Source organism: Haematobia irritans, chromosome 5, assembly GCF_050003625.1.
Source record: "Haematobia irritans isolate KBUSLIRL chromosome 5, ASM5000362v1, whole genome shotgun sequence".
NCBI classification, from domain to species: domain Eukaryota; kingdom Metazoa; phylum Arthropoda; class Insecta; order Diptera; family Muscidae; genus Haematobia; species Haematobia irritans.
Genome location: NC_134401.1, coordinates 81,427,385 through 81,446,073, shown reverse-complemented (window position 1 = coordinate 81,446,073; position 18,689 = coordinate 81,427,385). Strand labels below are relative to the sequence as shown.

At 33.1% G+C, this 18,689-nt stretch overlaps 1 protein-coding gene across 1 annotated transcript; it reads right to left on the bottom strand.

The window, feature by feature from the left end:
- Positions 1–1,795: 1,795 nt before the first annotated feature.
- On the bottom strand, positions 1,796–17,232 carry Tsp42Eo (Tetraspanin 42Eo). Its single transcript, XM_075310408.1, has 5 exons — positions 17,015–17,232; positions 2,504–2,677; positions 2,296–2,451; positions 2,028–2,225; positions 1,796–1,955 (listed from the first exon to the last, which is right to left on the bottom strand). Exons 1-5 carry the CDS (start codon positions 17,072–17,074, stop codon positions 1,884–1,886), a joined length of 660 nt encoding a protein of 219 aa, XP_075166523.1. The 5' UTR covers positions 17,075–17,232; the 3' UTR covers positions 1,796–1,883.
- Between the last annotated feature and the right edge of the window lie 1,457 nt (positions 17,233–18,689).

Below are 18,689 nucleotides of genomic sequence, written 5' to 3'. Positions count from 1 at the left end.
CCAAAATTGGTCCAATCACACAAAAATTGGTCCATATTGGTTCATTATCATGGTTGCCACTAGAGCCAAAAATAATCTACCAAAATTTTATTTCTATAGAAAATTTTGTCAAAATTTTATTTCTAGAGAAAATTTTGTTAAAATTTTATTCGGTTTATAATAAAATTTTCATCATTTTCAAAATTTTATTTCTATAGAAAATTTTGTCAAAATTTTATTTCTATAGAAAATTTTGTTCAAATTTTGTTCGGTTCATAATCATGGTTGCCACTCGAGCCACAAATAATCTACCAAGATTTTATTTCTATAGAAAATGTTGTCAAAAGTTTATTTCTATAGAAAATTTTGTTAAAATTTTATTTCTGTAGAAATTTTTTGTCAAAATTTTCTTTCTATAGAATATTTAGTCAAAATTTTTATTTCTATAGAAAATTTTGTGTAAATTTTATTTCTATAGAAAATTTTGTTAAAATTTTATTTCAGTAGAAAATTTTGTCAAAATTTTATGTCTACTTTGTCTACAAACTGAATTATATACGTATTGGATCGATCTTTTTTGATTTAATATATACCACGTATGGACTTACATACAATTTAGAAGATGGTGTTAGGAGGTTTTAAGATACCTTGCCATCGGCAAGCGTTACCGCAACTTAAGTAATTCGATTGTGGATGGCAGTGTTTAGAAGAAGTTTCTACGCAATCCATGATGGAGGGTACATAAGCTTCGGCCTGGTCGAACTTACGGCCGTATATACTTGTTAAATTTTACCTTTTGTCCAGACGTAGACCATTCGTGCATTATACACTGGTTTATAGATCTATTTATAGACCAGTGTATAATGCACGTACAAACTGCATTTAAAGTAACTTTGTTTAAAGAAAACAAACAAATGTAGTTGCAAGCGCCTGATGCTCCTTTCTGTATAAACGATACGACTTTGGGTAAAACAAAAATGGAAATAACGTAATATTCCAAAATTTTTTGTACAATATCTTAAGGGCACATTTAAAATATGTGCCATTGCATAATGTCATATTATTACTACAAAATATCAAGATATATCATATTTGCCGCGTAAAGCTATTTGGTTTTTAGAAAAGAACATTGCTTGATAGACGAAATTGTTAGTGGTTTTAGTATAAAAAATGTTTTTATTTACGGTAAAAATAAAAATTTTGTAATAGAAACATTGTTTTGGAGATAAAAGTTTGAACTTTTCAGAGAGATACAAAGAACTGTAACAAATGAATTTCGTTTGCTATCCTTGTTTTCCATCTACGCCTTCTTCGATTCAGCTTATATTATAAACACAAATATCTACGACGAACTATGTTGAAGCATATATTTAATAACGGGGGGAAATCTCTAATACTTGCAATACTATATTAACCCTCTAATGCCCCAATTTTTTGCCAGCTGATTAATTATTCAATGTTAACGGTACAAAAGCAAGAAATCTAAAAATTTATATGGTAAAATTCAGCAAAGCCTCATGAACAATTTTAACTAGGTTTTCTTTTTTATTTTACCCATTTTTGTTGTCTTAAGGTGTGTTTTACTAAAAGCTTCTCGATTTAATGAAGCCCGCCTAAAGGCGGGATTGGGCATTAGAGGGTTAAGTGTTGTTGGGTTAAGAGTCGAGCAAAATTTTTACGATTCGACTCGGACACCAGCAAAATCTTTAGACTCAGACGCCTAATCCAAAGCCCTGGAATCTTTAAGCTATTCAGTAGTTGTACTCCATTGAAATTAATAAGATTACAATGACCACCCGAAGAAATCCTCTGGATATTCCATACAAATTCATATAACTAAATTTATTAAATATTGGATAAAAATTATTTCGGAATAGAAATACAGGTAATTTTGATAATTATAGCTAATAATTATAGCGTCGTGTATCTGCAGTCAGATTAAAGATCAACACAAAAGCCAACGTTATGCCAAGAGACTGTATGGAGAAGTGAAAATTGTCGAGATTATTGAAGAATTCAAAATGACTATTAGGAATCTTTGTACTCACTTCGAAGCATATTAACGCAACATGAGACCATTTCTCGAAGCGGTAAATATACAGATAAGCATCCAGTACGGCTGTCATGCATCCCTGACCATGTGGATAGAACTCCTTTTTGTGATTGCGAACCAGATAACAGGTATTAGGAACTGTCATACTATTGATATTGTAGTCCATGTAACCATTCTTCCCACAACATTGATACTGGCAAAGATGGAATCAGATGTCATATATAGAAGGGTTGAATATTTCTAGGACGCGAAATCTAACTTACGATAGTTTGAAGGTTATCCATACTACCCTGTTTATGTGTTTCTGCTATCCAATGATAATTGACCATGTTTGTAGTTGAAGTCCGTACTCTATCTTCATTGTAACGCCAAAGGGTCCAGATGTGGGTTGCTATCAATGCCAATAGAATCACAGTAAACTGAATTGTCCATGAGTAAGTTAATGGACTAAAGTTCAATGGGAGTACTTACGCCCACCAGCATCTTAACCGATCCATTTACAGCGGCACAGCATCCCACGAAAGCCGATATGACCAGTATAGCTCCTATGCCTATGTGAATGATTTTTTCCGTGAAATCCGGTGTTCCAAACGAATATTTCTGTAATTCGAATACACTGGCGACTGCAGTTAAAATACCAATGATCTGTAAGGGGAAAGCATTACATGTATTAATCGGAAAACATGAAGGCAAAATCGAAAATCAAGCTGGTCTAATTTTATTGAACATTTCATCGTCCTAAATGAAACATACAATGCATCGAATTCGAAGGCAGTACGTTAAACAACTTGATTGAAATAGGAAAAAAGTGGGGACTAAAACCAAAAATTGTGCATTGGCTATACACGGCAGTGGTTAGACCTATAATGCTATATGGTGTTGTAGTCTGGTGGCCGGCACTTCAGGAACCGACTTGTTTAGATAAAGTTCATCGTATGGCGTGTTTGTGTATTTCAGACGCATTCAGCAAGACAGGAACAAATTCCCTTAATGTCATATTGCATCTATTGCCTTTAGACATTTTGGCCAAACAGTCAGCTGCAACAACGGCTGTGCGGTTGCGCGAGCTATCGCTGTGGTCGGAAAAAAGTTACGGTCACAGTTCGGTCCTCAAAATAATGCCAGATGTGCCTAAGGTAGTGGATTACACTTTGGCGAGTCCACTTTTCGACAAAAAGTTTGAGACTCTAATCCCCAACAGTGAGGCGTGGTGCACACAGACCCCGGGGAATAAAGAATATATAGATTTCTACACTGATGGCTCCAAATTGGATGGACAAGTGGGGTTCGGAGTATATTCTAATGATCTGGAACTTCGAATAGCGAAAATATTACCTAATCACTGTAGTGTTTTTCAGGCTGAAATATTAGCAATAAGAGAGGTGGCGAATTGGCTGAGAAGTAATGTTCCAAAAAATGTGGACATTAATATATACTCAGACAGTCAACCTGCAATAAAATCCTTGGACTCTGTGTTCCTCAACTCGAAAACGGCCATCGACTGCCGCAAATCTCTCAATGAGATGGCTGAGCAGTACAATATTCACCTAATATGGACGCCTGGCCATAGGAACATACCGGGGAACTGCGAAGCGGATGAGGTGACAAGGCTAGGGAATACCTTACATATTCCAGGGGAACTAGAATTTGTTGGTATGCCCCTAGCTACCTGCAAGCTCATACTGCGTGAGAAGGCTGTTATGATGGCAAATGTTCGATGGGAGCATTGCAAGGGTTGTAACGACACCAAGCAAATATGGCCCCATTTCAACTTAAACCGCACACTAGATATGCTAGTGTTCTCGAGACGTCAGATATCACTCCTGATATCTGCTATAACGGGTCGCTGCCTGATAGGCGATTTTGCAAAAACTATTGGCGCGAAGTATAATGACTATTGTATGAGCTGTCATGATGCGGAGGAAAAAGAATCAATTAAACACCTCTTGTGTTAGTGTCCTGCATTGTGTGTAAAGCGCAAGCAACTTTTAGGAGCATATATCTTCAGATTACTGGCGGATCTGGAAAGCGTTAACTTAAGCAGTCTGCTTATGTTTTTGGAACAATCTGGTTGGTTCAACAAAGAAAAATAATCGAGAAGGTTCAGCGGTTAAAACTAGAAGTGCCCATATGTAATAGGTACTTTTAGTTAATGTGGTATCACAATGGACTGAATAGTCTAAGTGAGCCTGAATCTTAATCGGGCTGCCACTTTAACCTAACCTAACCTAGTCGGTCCCATCCGACTTTAGACTTTTCTTACTTTTTTATTATACCCTCCACCATAGGATGGGGGTATATTAACTTTGTCATTCCGTTTGTAACACATCGAAATATTGCTCTAAGACCCCATAAAGTATATATATTCTGGGTCGTGGTGAAATTCAGAGTCGATCTAAGCATGTCCGTCCGTCCGTCCGTCTGTCCGGCTGTCCGTCCGTCTGTGGAAATCACGCTAACTTCCGAACGAAACTAGCTATCGACTTGAAACTTGGCACAAGTAGTTGTTATTGATGTAGGTCGGATGGTATTGAAAATGGGCCATATCGGCCCACGTTTACGTATAGCCCCCATATAAACCGATCCCCAAATTTGGCTTGCGGAGCCTTCCGGAGCAGCAAAATTCATCCGATCCGGTTGAAATTTGGTACGTGGTCTAAGTATACGGTCTCTAACAACCATGCAAAAATTGGTCCATATCGGTCCATAATTATATATAGCCCCCATATAAACCGATCCCCAGATTTGACCTCCGGAGCCTCTTGGATGGGCAAAATTCATCCGATCCGGTTGAAATTTGGTACCTGATGTTAGTATACGGTCTCTAACAACCATGCAAAAATTGGTCCATATCGGTCCATAAATATATATAGCTCCCATATAAACCGATCCCCAGATTTGACCTCCGGAGCCTCTTGGAGGAGCAAACTTCATCCTACCCGATTGAAATTTGGTACGTGGTGTTAGTATATGGTCTCTAACAACCATGCAAAAACTGGTCCATATCGGTCCATAATTATATATAGCTCCCATATAAACCGATCCCCAGATTTGACCTCCGGAGCCTCTTGGAGGGGCAAAATTCATCCGATCCGTTTGAAATTGGGTACCTGATGTTAGTATACGGTCTCTAACAAGCATGCAAGCATGCAAAAATTGGTCCATATCGGTCCATAATTATATATAGCTCCCATATAAACCGATCCCCAGATTTGACCTCCGGAGCCTCTTGGAGGAGCAAAAGTCATCCGATGCGGTTGAAATTTGGTACATTTCGTTAGTATATGGCCTCTAACACCCATGTAAAAATTGTCAAATTTTATTACTATAGAAAGTTTTGTCAAAATTTCATTTCTATAGAAAGTTTTGTAAAAAGTTTATTTCTATAGCAATGTTTGTCAACATTTTATTTCCATAGAAAATTTTGTCAAAATTTTATTTCTATAGAAAATTTTGTAAAAAAATTATTTCTGTAGAAAATTTTGTCAACATTTTACTTCCATAGAAAATTTTGTCAACATTTTATTTCTATAGAAAATTTTGTCAAGTTTTTATTTCTATATAAAATTTTGTCAAAATTTTATTTCTATAGAAAATTTTGTCAAACTGAATTATATACGAATTTAATCGGCCTTTTTTTTTGTTTAATATATACCCCTTATGGAGTAACTTACAATTTAGAAGACAGTGTTAAAAAGTTTTACGATACCTTGTCATCGGCAAGTGTTATCGCAACCCAAGTAATTCGATTGTGGATGACAGCCTTTAGTAGAAGTTCCTACGCAATCCATGGTGGAGGGTACATAAGATTCGGCCTGGCCGAACTTACGGCTGTATATACTTGTTTTTTTACTAACATAGTGTTCCATCCCACAGTGGTCGATCCCTTTGGCCAAAAATAAAAAATCAAAGTTAGAAATTTGTCAAAAAGTGTGGCATCGATGTTTCTTATGCAAACAACGTTCTACAATGTGTATTTGTTTCTGTTTTATTCCTTCTGTACTCTTTAAGAACGGCTTCAAAAGAGAGAGCAAGTACGCGGATGAAAAAGACTGTTTTTCCTATGTTTGGCTATAAACATTATATGTTTGGAACACAAATTTTTAAACACAATATTTTTGAGTGCAAGCATATAATGTTCATAAACTAGCATAACATGTGTGGGACATATATGTTAATATGTTAGAACATATAATGTTTGGGACATAAAATGTTTGTAAATATAATATGCTTGGATGCAAACATATATTAATTTAGAAATAGCCTATAAACATATATGTGTTTAGTAGCTTGGAGCGCTATTTAACAGGGAGCGATATTGAATTAAGGTGGTGGTTGTTGCTTGTTATTACAAAATTAACATTTTATTTTTCCTTGGGCAATTGATCAGCTACTTCTTTGATCCTTACAAACTGTGTGGTCCGCTGTTCGAATCCCCGTCCGGCAAAAGGTAAAATTAAAATAAAATAAAAAATCATACAATTGAATAATTTCTTTTACAATGTTTGTATTACAGAAAAAGGTGCTAAGAACTAAAAAATCTCGTGGAAGTGAGAAAGATGTGGGGGAATATACAATTGGGCAGAAACAAAATTTTGAGCATTCAGGTCGAAAACATATGTTGTTAGCACCTATATTACCTGTTTATTTTCATAATTCGTTATGATTGTAAATATATAAATAAATAAATAAAATTTTGAGCACAATATTGTTTGGGAGAATTTTTTTTAAGCATATAATATTTTTGGGTGCAAAATGCTTCCAAACATATTATATGTTCACATAATAACATATTGTTTTTTGGAAGACAACATTATTGAATTTGGATGCAAAAATACAAAATGTTTGGAACTTAGACTACCCAAACATATATTGTTTAGACTAATATGCTTTCAAACATATTATATATTGGAAGAGATCAAACATATAAATGTTTGGGCAATACCCAAAAATGTATATGCTTGAAGCAAAATATGTTTGGGAGTATATGTTACAGAAGCGATTTTTTATGAGCGTGTAAGCAGTGGGTTTTTGAAGTGTGAAAAAGAATAAAATTAAGTGCACATTTAAATAAATAAAACAAAAGCAAAAAAAATATATATATCGAAATAAATCGAAATAAATATTGAACTAAATGGTATTAACTATATTTTAAAATAAAAAATGTATAAAACTTGTTTTAAATTTGTTATAAAATCAATTTTTGCCAGTCTCATTGCTTCGTGTTCGTTCGTTCTTATATGTAAATTTTATGTAGAGTTTTAGTTCTGTTCCCCCTGAAGTCTCCAATGGGATTTTTTGTGGTTTATTAGCTAATATTTCAAGATTCAAAATTGATAAAAATCAGCTGCTTTCTTTTGCCCCCCTTTGTGTTATCTCCCTAATAGCGAAGTGGTCTTGTTTCTTTATATCCAAATAATGAATTTTTTGTGTGGGTTTTGTTAACATTAGTTTACACTGAAAATGTACATTTTATGACTTTTCGTATGTATTTTGATCTGCTGAATTCGAAAATGAAGGTTAAAAAAACGTTTTTGAGATATCCCGTTATTTTTTGTTTTTCTGACTTTTTTCGCTAAACAAATTATACCTGGAGCTAGAAATGTCCGATTATATCGTTGTTTGTACTTGAATGCAAGGTATTGAGATGTCGAACAAACGTGTATAATAAGATCTGTGATAATTTAAGTGGTTCAAAATATATCGATGAAAATAGGGCGAATTTTCAAAACAATCTAGTTTTACAACTTCATGAAAATCGGATAAAAACTATTGCCCTTGGAGTAAAATCGGCAGATCGGTCTATACGTGGGCTATACCAACTCATTTCCGTTACATCTATTATAATTATAGATTTTAAATTTAGGCAAATCGGATAGAAAGTACGTTTTCTAGAAGCCCAAAAAATAAAATCGGAAGATCGGTATATATAGGGGCTATACCAACACATGAACCTATAACCATAATTTTCTTCACACCTATTTGTGGTCCTAAAATACTTCTGTATTTGAAGTTTAAGGCAAATCGGATAGAAACTATGGTTCCTAGAAGCTCAAGAAGTAAAATTAGGAGATCGGTCTATATGGGGGCTATACCAAAACATGGACCGATACACACCATTTTTAGCACACCTACTTTTGGTCCTAATATACCTTTAGCTTTCAATTTTCAGCCAAATCGGATAGAAAATACAGTTTCTAGAAGCCCAAGAAGTAAAATCGGGAGATCGGTCTATATGGGGTATTTTTCATCAGCTCGACTCCGAATGCGACTCCGGGTAATATAACTAAATCTCATTTTAATACCACTAATTTGTAGTTCTATTGTGGGGGTACCGTAAGTGGATCGATATAAAGTATCGTATTTATTTATGTGTGCAAAAAAAGGTCTTAATTTCACATTAGATGCCAATTGAACTCCCTAAATTTAAAATATGTAGGGATATGTTTAATAAATAAAATAATGATATAAATACCCATCGGAATATGAGAAGATACCAACCGTATATGTGTTTGTTAACCAAAATTATTGATACTATCACAAATCCTTTAAATTTGTTGTGAGCTATATAAAGGTTTATATTCCCATATGCATGAATTTGAATCTGAATCGATTTAGACAAAATTGTATATACTTCTACAAAATCTATGTACTTAGAATTTAAATCTAACGTTATGGGACGTAACACAATTTTAACAAAAAGCAAGTATATACGGCCGTAAGTTCGGCCAGGCCGAAGCTTATGTACCCTCCATCATGGATTGCGTAGAAACTTCTTCTAAACACTGCCATCCACAATCGAATTACTTAAGTTGCGGTAACGCTTGCCGATGGCAAGGTATCTTAAAACCTCCTAACACCATCTTCTAAATTGTATGTGAGTCCATACGTGGTATATATTAAATCAAAAAAGATCGATCCAATACGTATATAATTCAGTTTGACAAAATTTTCTACTGAAATAAAATTTTAACAAAATTTTCTATAGAAATAAAATTTACACAAAATTTTCTATAGAAATAAAAATTTTGACTAAATATTCTATAGAAAGAAAATTTTGACAAAAATTTCTACAGAAATAAAATTTTAACAAAATTTTCTATAGAAATAAACTTTTGACAAAAATTTCTATAGAAATAAAATCTTGGTAGATTATTTGTGGCTCTAGTGGCAACCATGATTATGAACCGAATAAAATTTGAACAAAATTTTCTATAGAAATAAAATTTTGACAAAATTTTCTATAGAAATAAAATTTTGAAAATGATGAAAATTTTATTATGAACCGAATAAAATTTTAACAACATTTTCTCTAGAAATAAAATTTTGACAAAATTTTCTATAGAAATAAAATTTTGACAAAATTTTCTATAGAAATAAGATTTTGGTAGATTATTTTTGGCTCTAGTGGCAACCATGATAATGAACCGATATGGACCAATTTTTGTGTGATTGGACCAATTTTGGTATGGTTGTTAGCGACCATATACTAACACCACATTCCTAATTTGAACTGGATGGGATGAATTTTGCTTCTCCAAGAGGCTCCGGAGGTCACATCTGGAGAACGTTTTACATGGGGGCTATATATAATTATTTACCGATATGGACCAATTCTGGCACGATTGTTAAAGATCATATACTAACACCATGTTCCAAATTACAACCGACTTGGGTGAAATTTGCTTCTCTTGGAGACATCGTAAGCCAAATCTGGGGATCGGTTTATATGGGGGCTATATATAATTATGAACCGATGTGGACCAATTTTTGCATGGTTGTTAGAGACCATATACCAACACCATGTAACAGCCGGATCGGATGGAATAGCAGACTTAGCAGAGCATACAATTTTGGAAAAATTTTTGTCTAGTAAATAAAATTTTGCAAAATTTTATTTAGAAATAAAGTTTTGCAAAATTTTGTATAGAAATAAAGTTTTGCAAAATTTTCTATAGAAATAAAATTTTGGCAAAATTTTCTATTGAAATCAAATTTTTACCAAATATATAGAAATAAAATTTTGAATAAAATTTTTATAGAAATAAAATTTGGCAATATTTTTTATAGAAATAAAAGTTTGAAAAAAATATCAATAGAAATACAATTTAAAAAATTGTGTAGCAAACAAAATTTTGCAAAATTTTCTATATAGAAATAAAACTTTGTAAAATATTCTACAGAAAAAAAATTGACTAAATTTTCTACAGAAATAAAAATTTGACTAAATTTTATATAGAAAAAAATATTTCTATAGTAATAAAATTTTGAATACATTTTTTATAGCGGTGAGTATCAGTGAGCATCAGTAAGAAAAAAAATTTTGAGAAAATTTGCTATAGAAATAAAATTTGACAATTTTTTCTTATAGAAATAAAATTTTGAAAAAATTATCAATAAAAATACAGTTTTAGAAAATTTTTTGTGTAGTAAATAAAATTCTGCAAGATATTCTACAGAAACAAAATTTTGACTAAATTTTCTATAGAAATAAAATTTTGACCAAATTTTCTAATAAAAAAATCTATTACTATAAAATTTTGGCAAAATTTTCTATAGAAATAAAATTTTGACTTAAATTTTTATAGAAATAAAACTATCAATAGAAATAAAATTTTGAAAAAATGTTTGTGTAACAAACTAAATTTTGCAAAATTTTCTATAGAAATAAAATTTCGCAACATATTCTATAGAAACAAAATTTTGACTCAATTTTCTATAGAAATAAAATTTTGACTAAATTTTCTATAAAAAAAAAATATTTCTATAGTAATAAATTTTCAATAAATTTTTTATAGAAATAAAATTGTGACAAAATTTGCTATGAAAAATAAAATTTTGACAAAACTTTTTATAGAAATAACATTTTGACAACATTTTCTATAAAAAAACAACTTTGACAAAATTTTCGGTCAATATTCCACATATGTATATGGTCTTAAAATAAAATTAAAAAAAAAATAATAATTTCGATTGTTCGAAATATTTCAAATAAATTGATATGGGCATTAAATTGGATTGATCCAGCCCATCTAGCAGATGGATCGATTTAACATTCTAGGAAACATAAAAAGATAGCCGTAATTGGAAGTTGATTTTCATTTCCAATCATGCTGTACATTGATCGAATGAATAACGCAATTGAAACTAATTTGCGTAAAAACTTACTTAGTTACAAAAATGTGAAGTGTTTTAAAAAATTTGGTTTAGCCGGAGTCGGAGTCGAGCAAAATTTTTAAGACTCCGACTCCGACTCCGACTCCTGCAAAATCTTCAGACTCCGACTCCGGCTCCACAGCCCTGGTGCATCCCAGGGCATTAGCCGACTTAAGTATTAAGTTTATAGATTATAAATTTTGTCCAGATGGAGTCAGATTTAAATGTATGTATTTGGGACAAAAGCCTTTGTATATAGCACCCAACACATTTGACGGATTTGATATAGTATCGAAAATGTGGATTTACAAAGTGGTGCAGGGTATAATATAGTCGGTCCCGCCCGACTTTAGACTTTCCTTACTTGTTTCTTTATGTGCTAAAGGGTGATACGGTCAAAATTTGGTCAATATAAACTTGACGTATTTCTATCATATTTGCATTTAAAAAACCTGAACACCCCTCATTTTGAAGGTGTGTGTGTGTAGAATGTTGCTCCTATTTTGATTTTGGAATTCACTCTTCAGTTGTCAAAATGCCGTCCAAGCAAGAAGAGCAGCGTATCAAAATTTTGCTCGCGCATCGCGAAAATCCGAGCTACTCGCGATGCCTACGAAATCTACGTCAAAGCCGACTACCAGCAGCTTCCTGGACAGGAGTTTTATACGGCAAAAGGAAGGGGAAAGGTAGCAGATGTTTTCAAGCACATAAAACTGTCAAAGTTCGCAAAGAAATATCTGGTTTGGCAAGCCATCTGTACCTGTACCTTGAAAAGCAGCATTTTCATAGCTTCCGAGACTGCCAACCAAGAAATTTACGTGAAAAAGTGTTTGAATAAACGTCTGCTGCCTTTCCTGAAGAAACACGGTTGTTCCGTACTGTTTTGGCCGGATTTGGCATCTTGCCATTACGGTAAAAAGGCCATGGAGTGGTACGCCGGCAACAACGTGCAGGTTGTTCCCAAGGACAAGAACCCTCCCAAAACGCCAGAGCTCCGCCCAATTGAGAAATACTGGGCTATTGTCAAGCGGAACCTAAAGAAGACCAAAAAACTGCTAAGGACGAGCAGTAGTTCAAGGCAAACTGGCTTTCTGCGGCGAAGAAGGTGGACAAGGTGGCTGTACAAAATCTGATGGCAGGTGTCAAGCGTGAGGCCCGGCAATTCGGATTTGGTAAAGCGAAAGCCTAACTGAATATTTTTCCTGAATTTTATACTAATTGAACTTGAAAAAAAGAAATTTAATTTGATTTTTTAAATAAACGATTTCACCAATTTACATGCGTTTTCCCTTTACCAAATTTTGACCGTATCACCCTTTATTGAAACATGTTAAAGACAACTAAAATGTCCAAATGGAGACTCGTTTTTAAATAGAAATTATGCTATGTTTTCAGGAAAATACGTCTTCAAAATAAAATGAGGTATTGAAAAACATTGAAAAGTCAAAAAATTTAAAGAAGATTTCATTAATTTTGAGGAACTTTCAGAATGTCGAACTTAGCCAAAAAAAAATTTCTTTCATGTTAGGATACCCAATTTTAAGTCGAATCACTTAAAGTATAAGGACAAAACGACTTCATTGAAAAGTTTATTGACTGTTGGACATGGTATTTTAAGGACATGAAATCTCTTATTTTTAGTCTAGGTATGTAAGTAGGAGTTGTTTGGCTTACGTGAACATCGTGAATTTCCTAACATTGTATGTTATTCTCAGAGGAGAAAGATTTCCCAATTGAGCCATTTGTAAACTCCCCAAATGATATTTAGCCAAGGTACATACGAAAATTTGAGCCTACAAACTATCACCCCACAGCCAGGTAAATATGACTTATTATCGGTAACACATGTTGTTAATTTTAATTAATATAAAATATTTCACACATGTATATATTTCTGGTCACCAAAAAAGTCAGTAGTAAACTAACGCCTGTTTTAACTTATTTTTATTGCAAATAAAAATGTATTAAAAAACAATTATTAATTTCCTCAGTCAGGGCATTAAATTTTCCTGGTGTTAACAACGTTTTGTGAAAATAATAAATGTGGAGTACAATTTATAAAATATTTCACACATGTATATATTTCTGGTCACCAAAAAAGTCAGTAGTAAACTAACGCCTGTTTTAGCTTATTTTTATTGCAAATAAAAATGTATTAAAAACAATTATTAATTTCCTCAGTCAGGGCATTAAATTTTCCTGGTGTTAACAACGTTTTGTGAAAATAATAAATGTGGAGTACAATTTAGTTAAATTTTCGCATGAGTTAGTTAATTCTTCCTAGAAAACAGTTTAACCCTTTTTTGTGTGTTATTTACCGTATTTTTGAGATTTGCTCGAACATTACTATAGAATTGTGGCTACATTATCTGATTCAAATTCTTGCGAAGCATTGTTTGTGAATATAACTTCTGGAAACTTAAATTTAGTTGTTGGGATTGTTTACCTGCCGACTGGTGATATTGATGCATTAGAAACGTTTATTACTGATATTGTTAATAGATTTTCTAATGTTATTATTATTGGTGACTTCAACTGTGATATTTTGGATCCTAGGAAATATTATATTCTTAAGTTCATGCTTACAAGGTGTAATTTGGCTGTTTTGCACAATGATATTCCGACACATTTTGATGTGACAAGGCATTCTTCTTCTTTAATTGATTACGCTTTGGTTAGTGATCCAGGTGCAATCGTCAGTAGTAGTCAGTTCAATTTCCCTGCTCTTAGATCCAACCATGCTTTTATGCTAGTGCAATATCGTCTACCTATGTGCAATGTGCCTGAATATGTCACTTTTCGTGATTACGAATCAGTTGATATGGGATACTTATTAAATGACTTATTCTCTAATGATTTTGACCCTATTTACAGAACTAATAATACTGATGTGCAACTTTTCCACTTGAATAGTATACTGATTAATTTGTTCGAACATCATGTTCCCGAAAAGACACGTCTGATTAGGCACGGCAATCCAATTTGGTATGATGATAGGAACATAAAGGATGCTATCATTAACAGAGATCTGGCATATGCGGCTTATTTGGAGTCGAACTCAACTAGTGATAAACTTATATATAGAGAGTATAATGCTATTGTTCGGAGAAATATAAGACGGGCTATGCGATCATATGGTGCTCGCTTGTTCAGCGGAACTACAAGTTCTAAAGATCTCTGGTCCAAGATTCGCTCGACTGGTGGTCTTGATTCTGAAACTTCCTGTGATACCAACTGTGATATAGATGTTGATAACTTGAACAATTATTATACTAATGTGTCGTCCCTTTTTTCGCCTAGTTTAAGTACTTCTTACACTTCTGATATGCGTGACAATTGTCTCAATTTTCGTAGAGTTGATCCCTTTGAATTACATAGTGCAATATTTAGTATTAGGTCTAATGCTATTGGGACAGATCATATCCCAATACGGTTTATCAAGTTGATATTTCCGTATATACAACAGCACATTCTCCACCTGTTCAATACTATCTTAATGACTTGCAACTTTCCCTTGGCATGGAAGCTGGCAAGAGTCATTCCATTAAGGAAAAAAGGTACATCAGGTTTTAATTGTTCTGATTACCGACCCATCTCTATTCTGCCTGCCTTGTCGAAAGCTTTCGAAATATTAATTAAGGATCAGTTAGTGGATCATCTCAATCGTTTCTCGTTGGTGGATACTAGTCAATCCGGTTTTAGGAGGTTTCATAGCACTACCTCGCTTATGATCAAGTTGACTGATGATATCAGGCGTGCGATGGATAATCGTAACCCAGCCATTCTGGCTGCTCTAGATCTGAGCAAAGCTTTTGACTCTGTAGATCACAACATCCTGTGCTATAAACTTAATCATGAATTCAACTTGTCAGTGTCATCATGCGAGCTAATGTCCTCGTTTCTGTCTGGTCGTTCGCAGTTCGTGTCATATCGGGATCAATGTTCGGGTGTCAACACGATACTTGCCGGGGTACCCCAGGGCTCTATATTGGGACCGATTCTATTTACGTTGTATGTGAATGACCTACATCTTTACGTTCGGCATGTTAACTTAGCTATATATGCTGACGATATTCAGTTGCTAAGTACAAGTGATACGGAGGATCTGGATACCTGTGTCTCCAATCTAGATGATGATATTGGTCGTATCTGTGAATGGGCCCGTTGCAATAAACTTAGGATTAATGTAGATAAGACTAAATGTATAGTATTTGGTGGATCTCACAATTTACGTGCTAATAATTGTATTGTTGTCCAGAATAGTGTTGTCGTTCCGTCTAGTTGTATTACTTCGCTCGGATTCGAACTTGACAACGGTCTTACATTTGGCTCACATATCGCCCATGTGTGTGCGAAATTGAATTTTGTACTTAAGAAGTTATATTCCCTTAATGTTATATTTCCTACACAGATTAAATATATGTTGGCACATTCCTTGCTCATGCCGCATATACTTTACGGTATTGAGGTCTATACGGGTGCTAATCGATCCTGCGTTAACAGACTTATTTCGTGTTTTCATGGTATTCTTCGTTTTGTTTACGGCCAGCGATGTTGGAGGGACTACGACTACTTTGCTTCGCAGTTCTTGGGTTGTTCTTTTAACGATTTTGTATCCATAAAATGTCTTTGTTTCTTTTTTAATGTCATAAAACGCAGACAACCTTCTTATCTTCTGCATAACTTCAATTTTTTACACTCCACAAGAAATTCACAACTCCGTGTGGAACATTTCAGCCACAACATTTTTGAGAAATCTTTTGCAATTCGCATAACAAGGCTATGGAACCATTTGCCTGCTATTGCTAAGGATTTTTCAATTTCTTCTCATACATTTAAAGATAGATTGATTTTGCATTTTCATAATAATCGTTTGAACTAGTCATGTTTCTCACTGACAATAATTTTATCACCATTTATTTTTTTCATAATTATTATATTTTTTCTTTTATAAAAGTGTGCGTTAGGTTTTTAGTTTTAGGATATTGGTTTTAAACATCACATTTCTTTGTTTTTATTTTCATAATTTTCATATATATTTCGTTTTATTATAGTATTTTTCACTTAATGTTTTTAAAATATGTATTAGTTAGTTTAATCATTTCAAGCAAATACCTGTAATCATTTGTATTATCTATCAACATATAGTCCGCATGGGCTCGGTTTGATTAAATAAAGATGAATATGAATATGAAATAAAAAAATACCAAAATTTTCAAAAAGTTTCTCTCATTACTTTCGTTATTTTTCAATTTCATATTTTGGTTTCGGAATGAAATGCCACCTAATTGTTTCTCACGTTTCACAAAAATATTTTTGCAAAGCTTTTCATTTTTAATTTCACTAATTGGTATTGATATTAAAATTTGTTTTGTTTATAGCTGTGTTGTTGGGCTTTTATAGAAATAATTTATTTTAAAATGTGTAAACATTTCGAGAAGGCTAACAGTATACCATTTGTTTATGTTATTGAATCGGTGTGTGTGTTGTGTAGGTGAGTGCGTGAGAAAACTACACGGACACACACACACACACATATGTATATACATCCCTCATTTATTCAAATGAATAACCATATGAATTTGTATACACAATAATCATCATTACGTATACGCCATCAGGGTTTTTGGATTTATGAAAATTCTTGCAACATCTCCAACGCGATCGTTGCTAATTTTCTCACATCTCTCACTTATTCTCACGACAGAGTTGAATCAGTAGTCACTCAATATAATTCACAAAATACAATAAATTTATTTTCATCTTTTTTAATTTTCTGTAATTACATTAAAATTGTATCATAGTTTTATTCCTTGGGACACTTACAACACACATGGTATTAAAAATGATTATCGTCCATTGTAGACAGGTGCGACTCGTTTGCATTTTAACCAATTACGCGATAACCGTGGGGGAATTGTAAAGGAATTTTTTAATGAATTTTTAGTTAATTTGTTTTAGTTTTTTGCCAGAATTATTGTGGGAGCACGGCGCCACTATGCCACAGCACGTCCAAACGGCCAACGAGTGAATGTTGAAATGAAACAATTCATCCAAATAAAACTTGCGAAAAAACAACACCAACATTATTTGAACGCGCCTTTCAGCGTTTCTTTCATTTCTCTCAGCATGTTTTATTTTACCATAGTGGTTGTTGGCATTGTTGTTGTTGGCTTTTCTGAAATATGCCAAGATTTTCCAAAAATACTACACTGGCAAATACGTTAGCTAGCCTGTATGTGTGGACAATGGGGAGGACCGATGTGCATTTACACGGAAAAAAATATTGACCTAATATGGAAGATTATGCAACTTAAATTTTAGGACTCGAAATTTACGCAATGATAAGGACAAAATTCTTTAAAATAATGACATTTTAATTAAAAGAAAGTTTATAATCCTTGCTTAAAAAAAATTTTTTTCATTAAATTTAGGACACAAAATTTTCAAAAATTTTTTTAAGGACACAAATCTTGAAATTTTGCGTCCTTCTGCTAATGTTGTTGATCTTTGAAGTTAGGCAAAATTTCCTTAAAATAAAGAAAGACATTTTTAATTTAAAGAAATCATCTTTAACTCAACTGACATATTGATTTTTTTAAATTTAAGATAAAAACGCTTCAAATGGAGACTTAGACTTATTTTAAGGATTTGAATCTTTGGTTTAATGTTTTTTTAGCATTAAGAAAACAGTTTTTACTTTGAAGTACCTGGCATAATTTGGATTTTTAAACTGGCATTTGTTTGTCCATGAATACCTTTATTAATATAAACGCAAACAGAGAAGAAAAATTCGATGAATGCGATCTGTATCCAATTTTAAATTAAAAAATGTCTTTATTTTAACGAAGCTGCATCTTTAGCTCGGAATCAATACCAAAATCGTTAAGGGAAGGTAAAAATCTTTGGATCCAAGTAAACTTTTTTTTTTGAGTGTAGTACATCGAAGATACTTCGCAGTTTTCTAGCACTCTAGGGTCATATTTGAAAATTACTTTTCTTCTGGGGCCTTCATTAAAATACACAATAATGTAGATAACACTGAGTTAGAAGTATTTAATATTTTCAAGCCTATACAGTGTAGCTGGTATGCAATGCATCGAAATAAAGCATTATATTTTTTAACTAAATTTTATTGTTCAAAAATGTCGCAAATAACATCAAAAAATTAGAATCATTTTAGATTTGTTCTAATTGGCTACCTTTGACACAAGTTATGGCCATCAAAGCAACTCCTTGGCACTTTCCAGTCGAATATTTTTGTGCATCGGTGAGCTCTTGTACTTTTTGGAACTTCAATGGCTTTAGTCCTCATTTCATTTTTCTCATTTTTCAATATGCATTCGTTCTCGCGATATGTGCAATCATAGTACACCGAAAAAAGTGAACTGTTTTATAGGAAGAATGAACTACCTTGCACGAAAATTGAACTAAATTTTACTCCATTTTTTGAGATTTCCACAAAGCGTTGTTAAAACCAGGAAATTTTAATGCCCTGTTG

Excerpts from the sequence above, each read along its gene's own strand:
- Tsp42Eo (XM_075310408.1), bottom strand. The coding sequence starts at position 17,074 with ATGCAAACGAGTCGCACCTGTCTACAATGGACGATAATCATTTTTAAT. Across the intron at positions 2,452-2,503 it reads CGGTTAAGATGCTGGTGGGC|TTTACTGTGATTCTATTGGC; the intron begins GTAAGTACTCCC and ends TGGACAATTCAG. Across the intron at positions 2,226-2,295 it reads TGGATAACCTTCAAACTATC|TATCAATGTTGTGGGAAGAA; the intron begins GTAAGTTAGATT and ends CATCTTTGCCAG.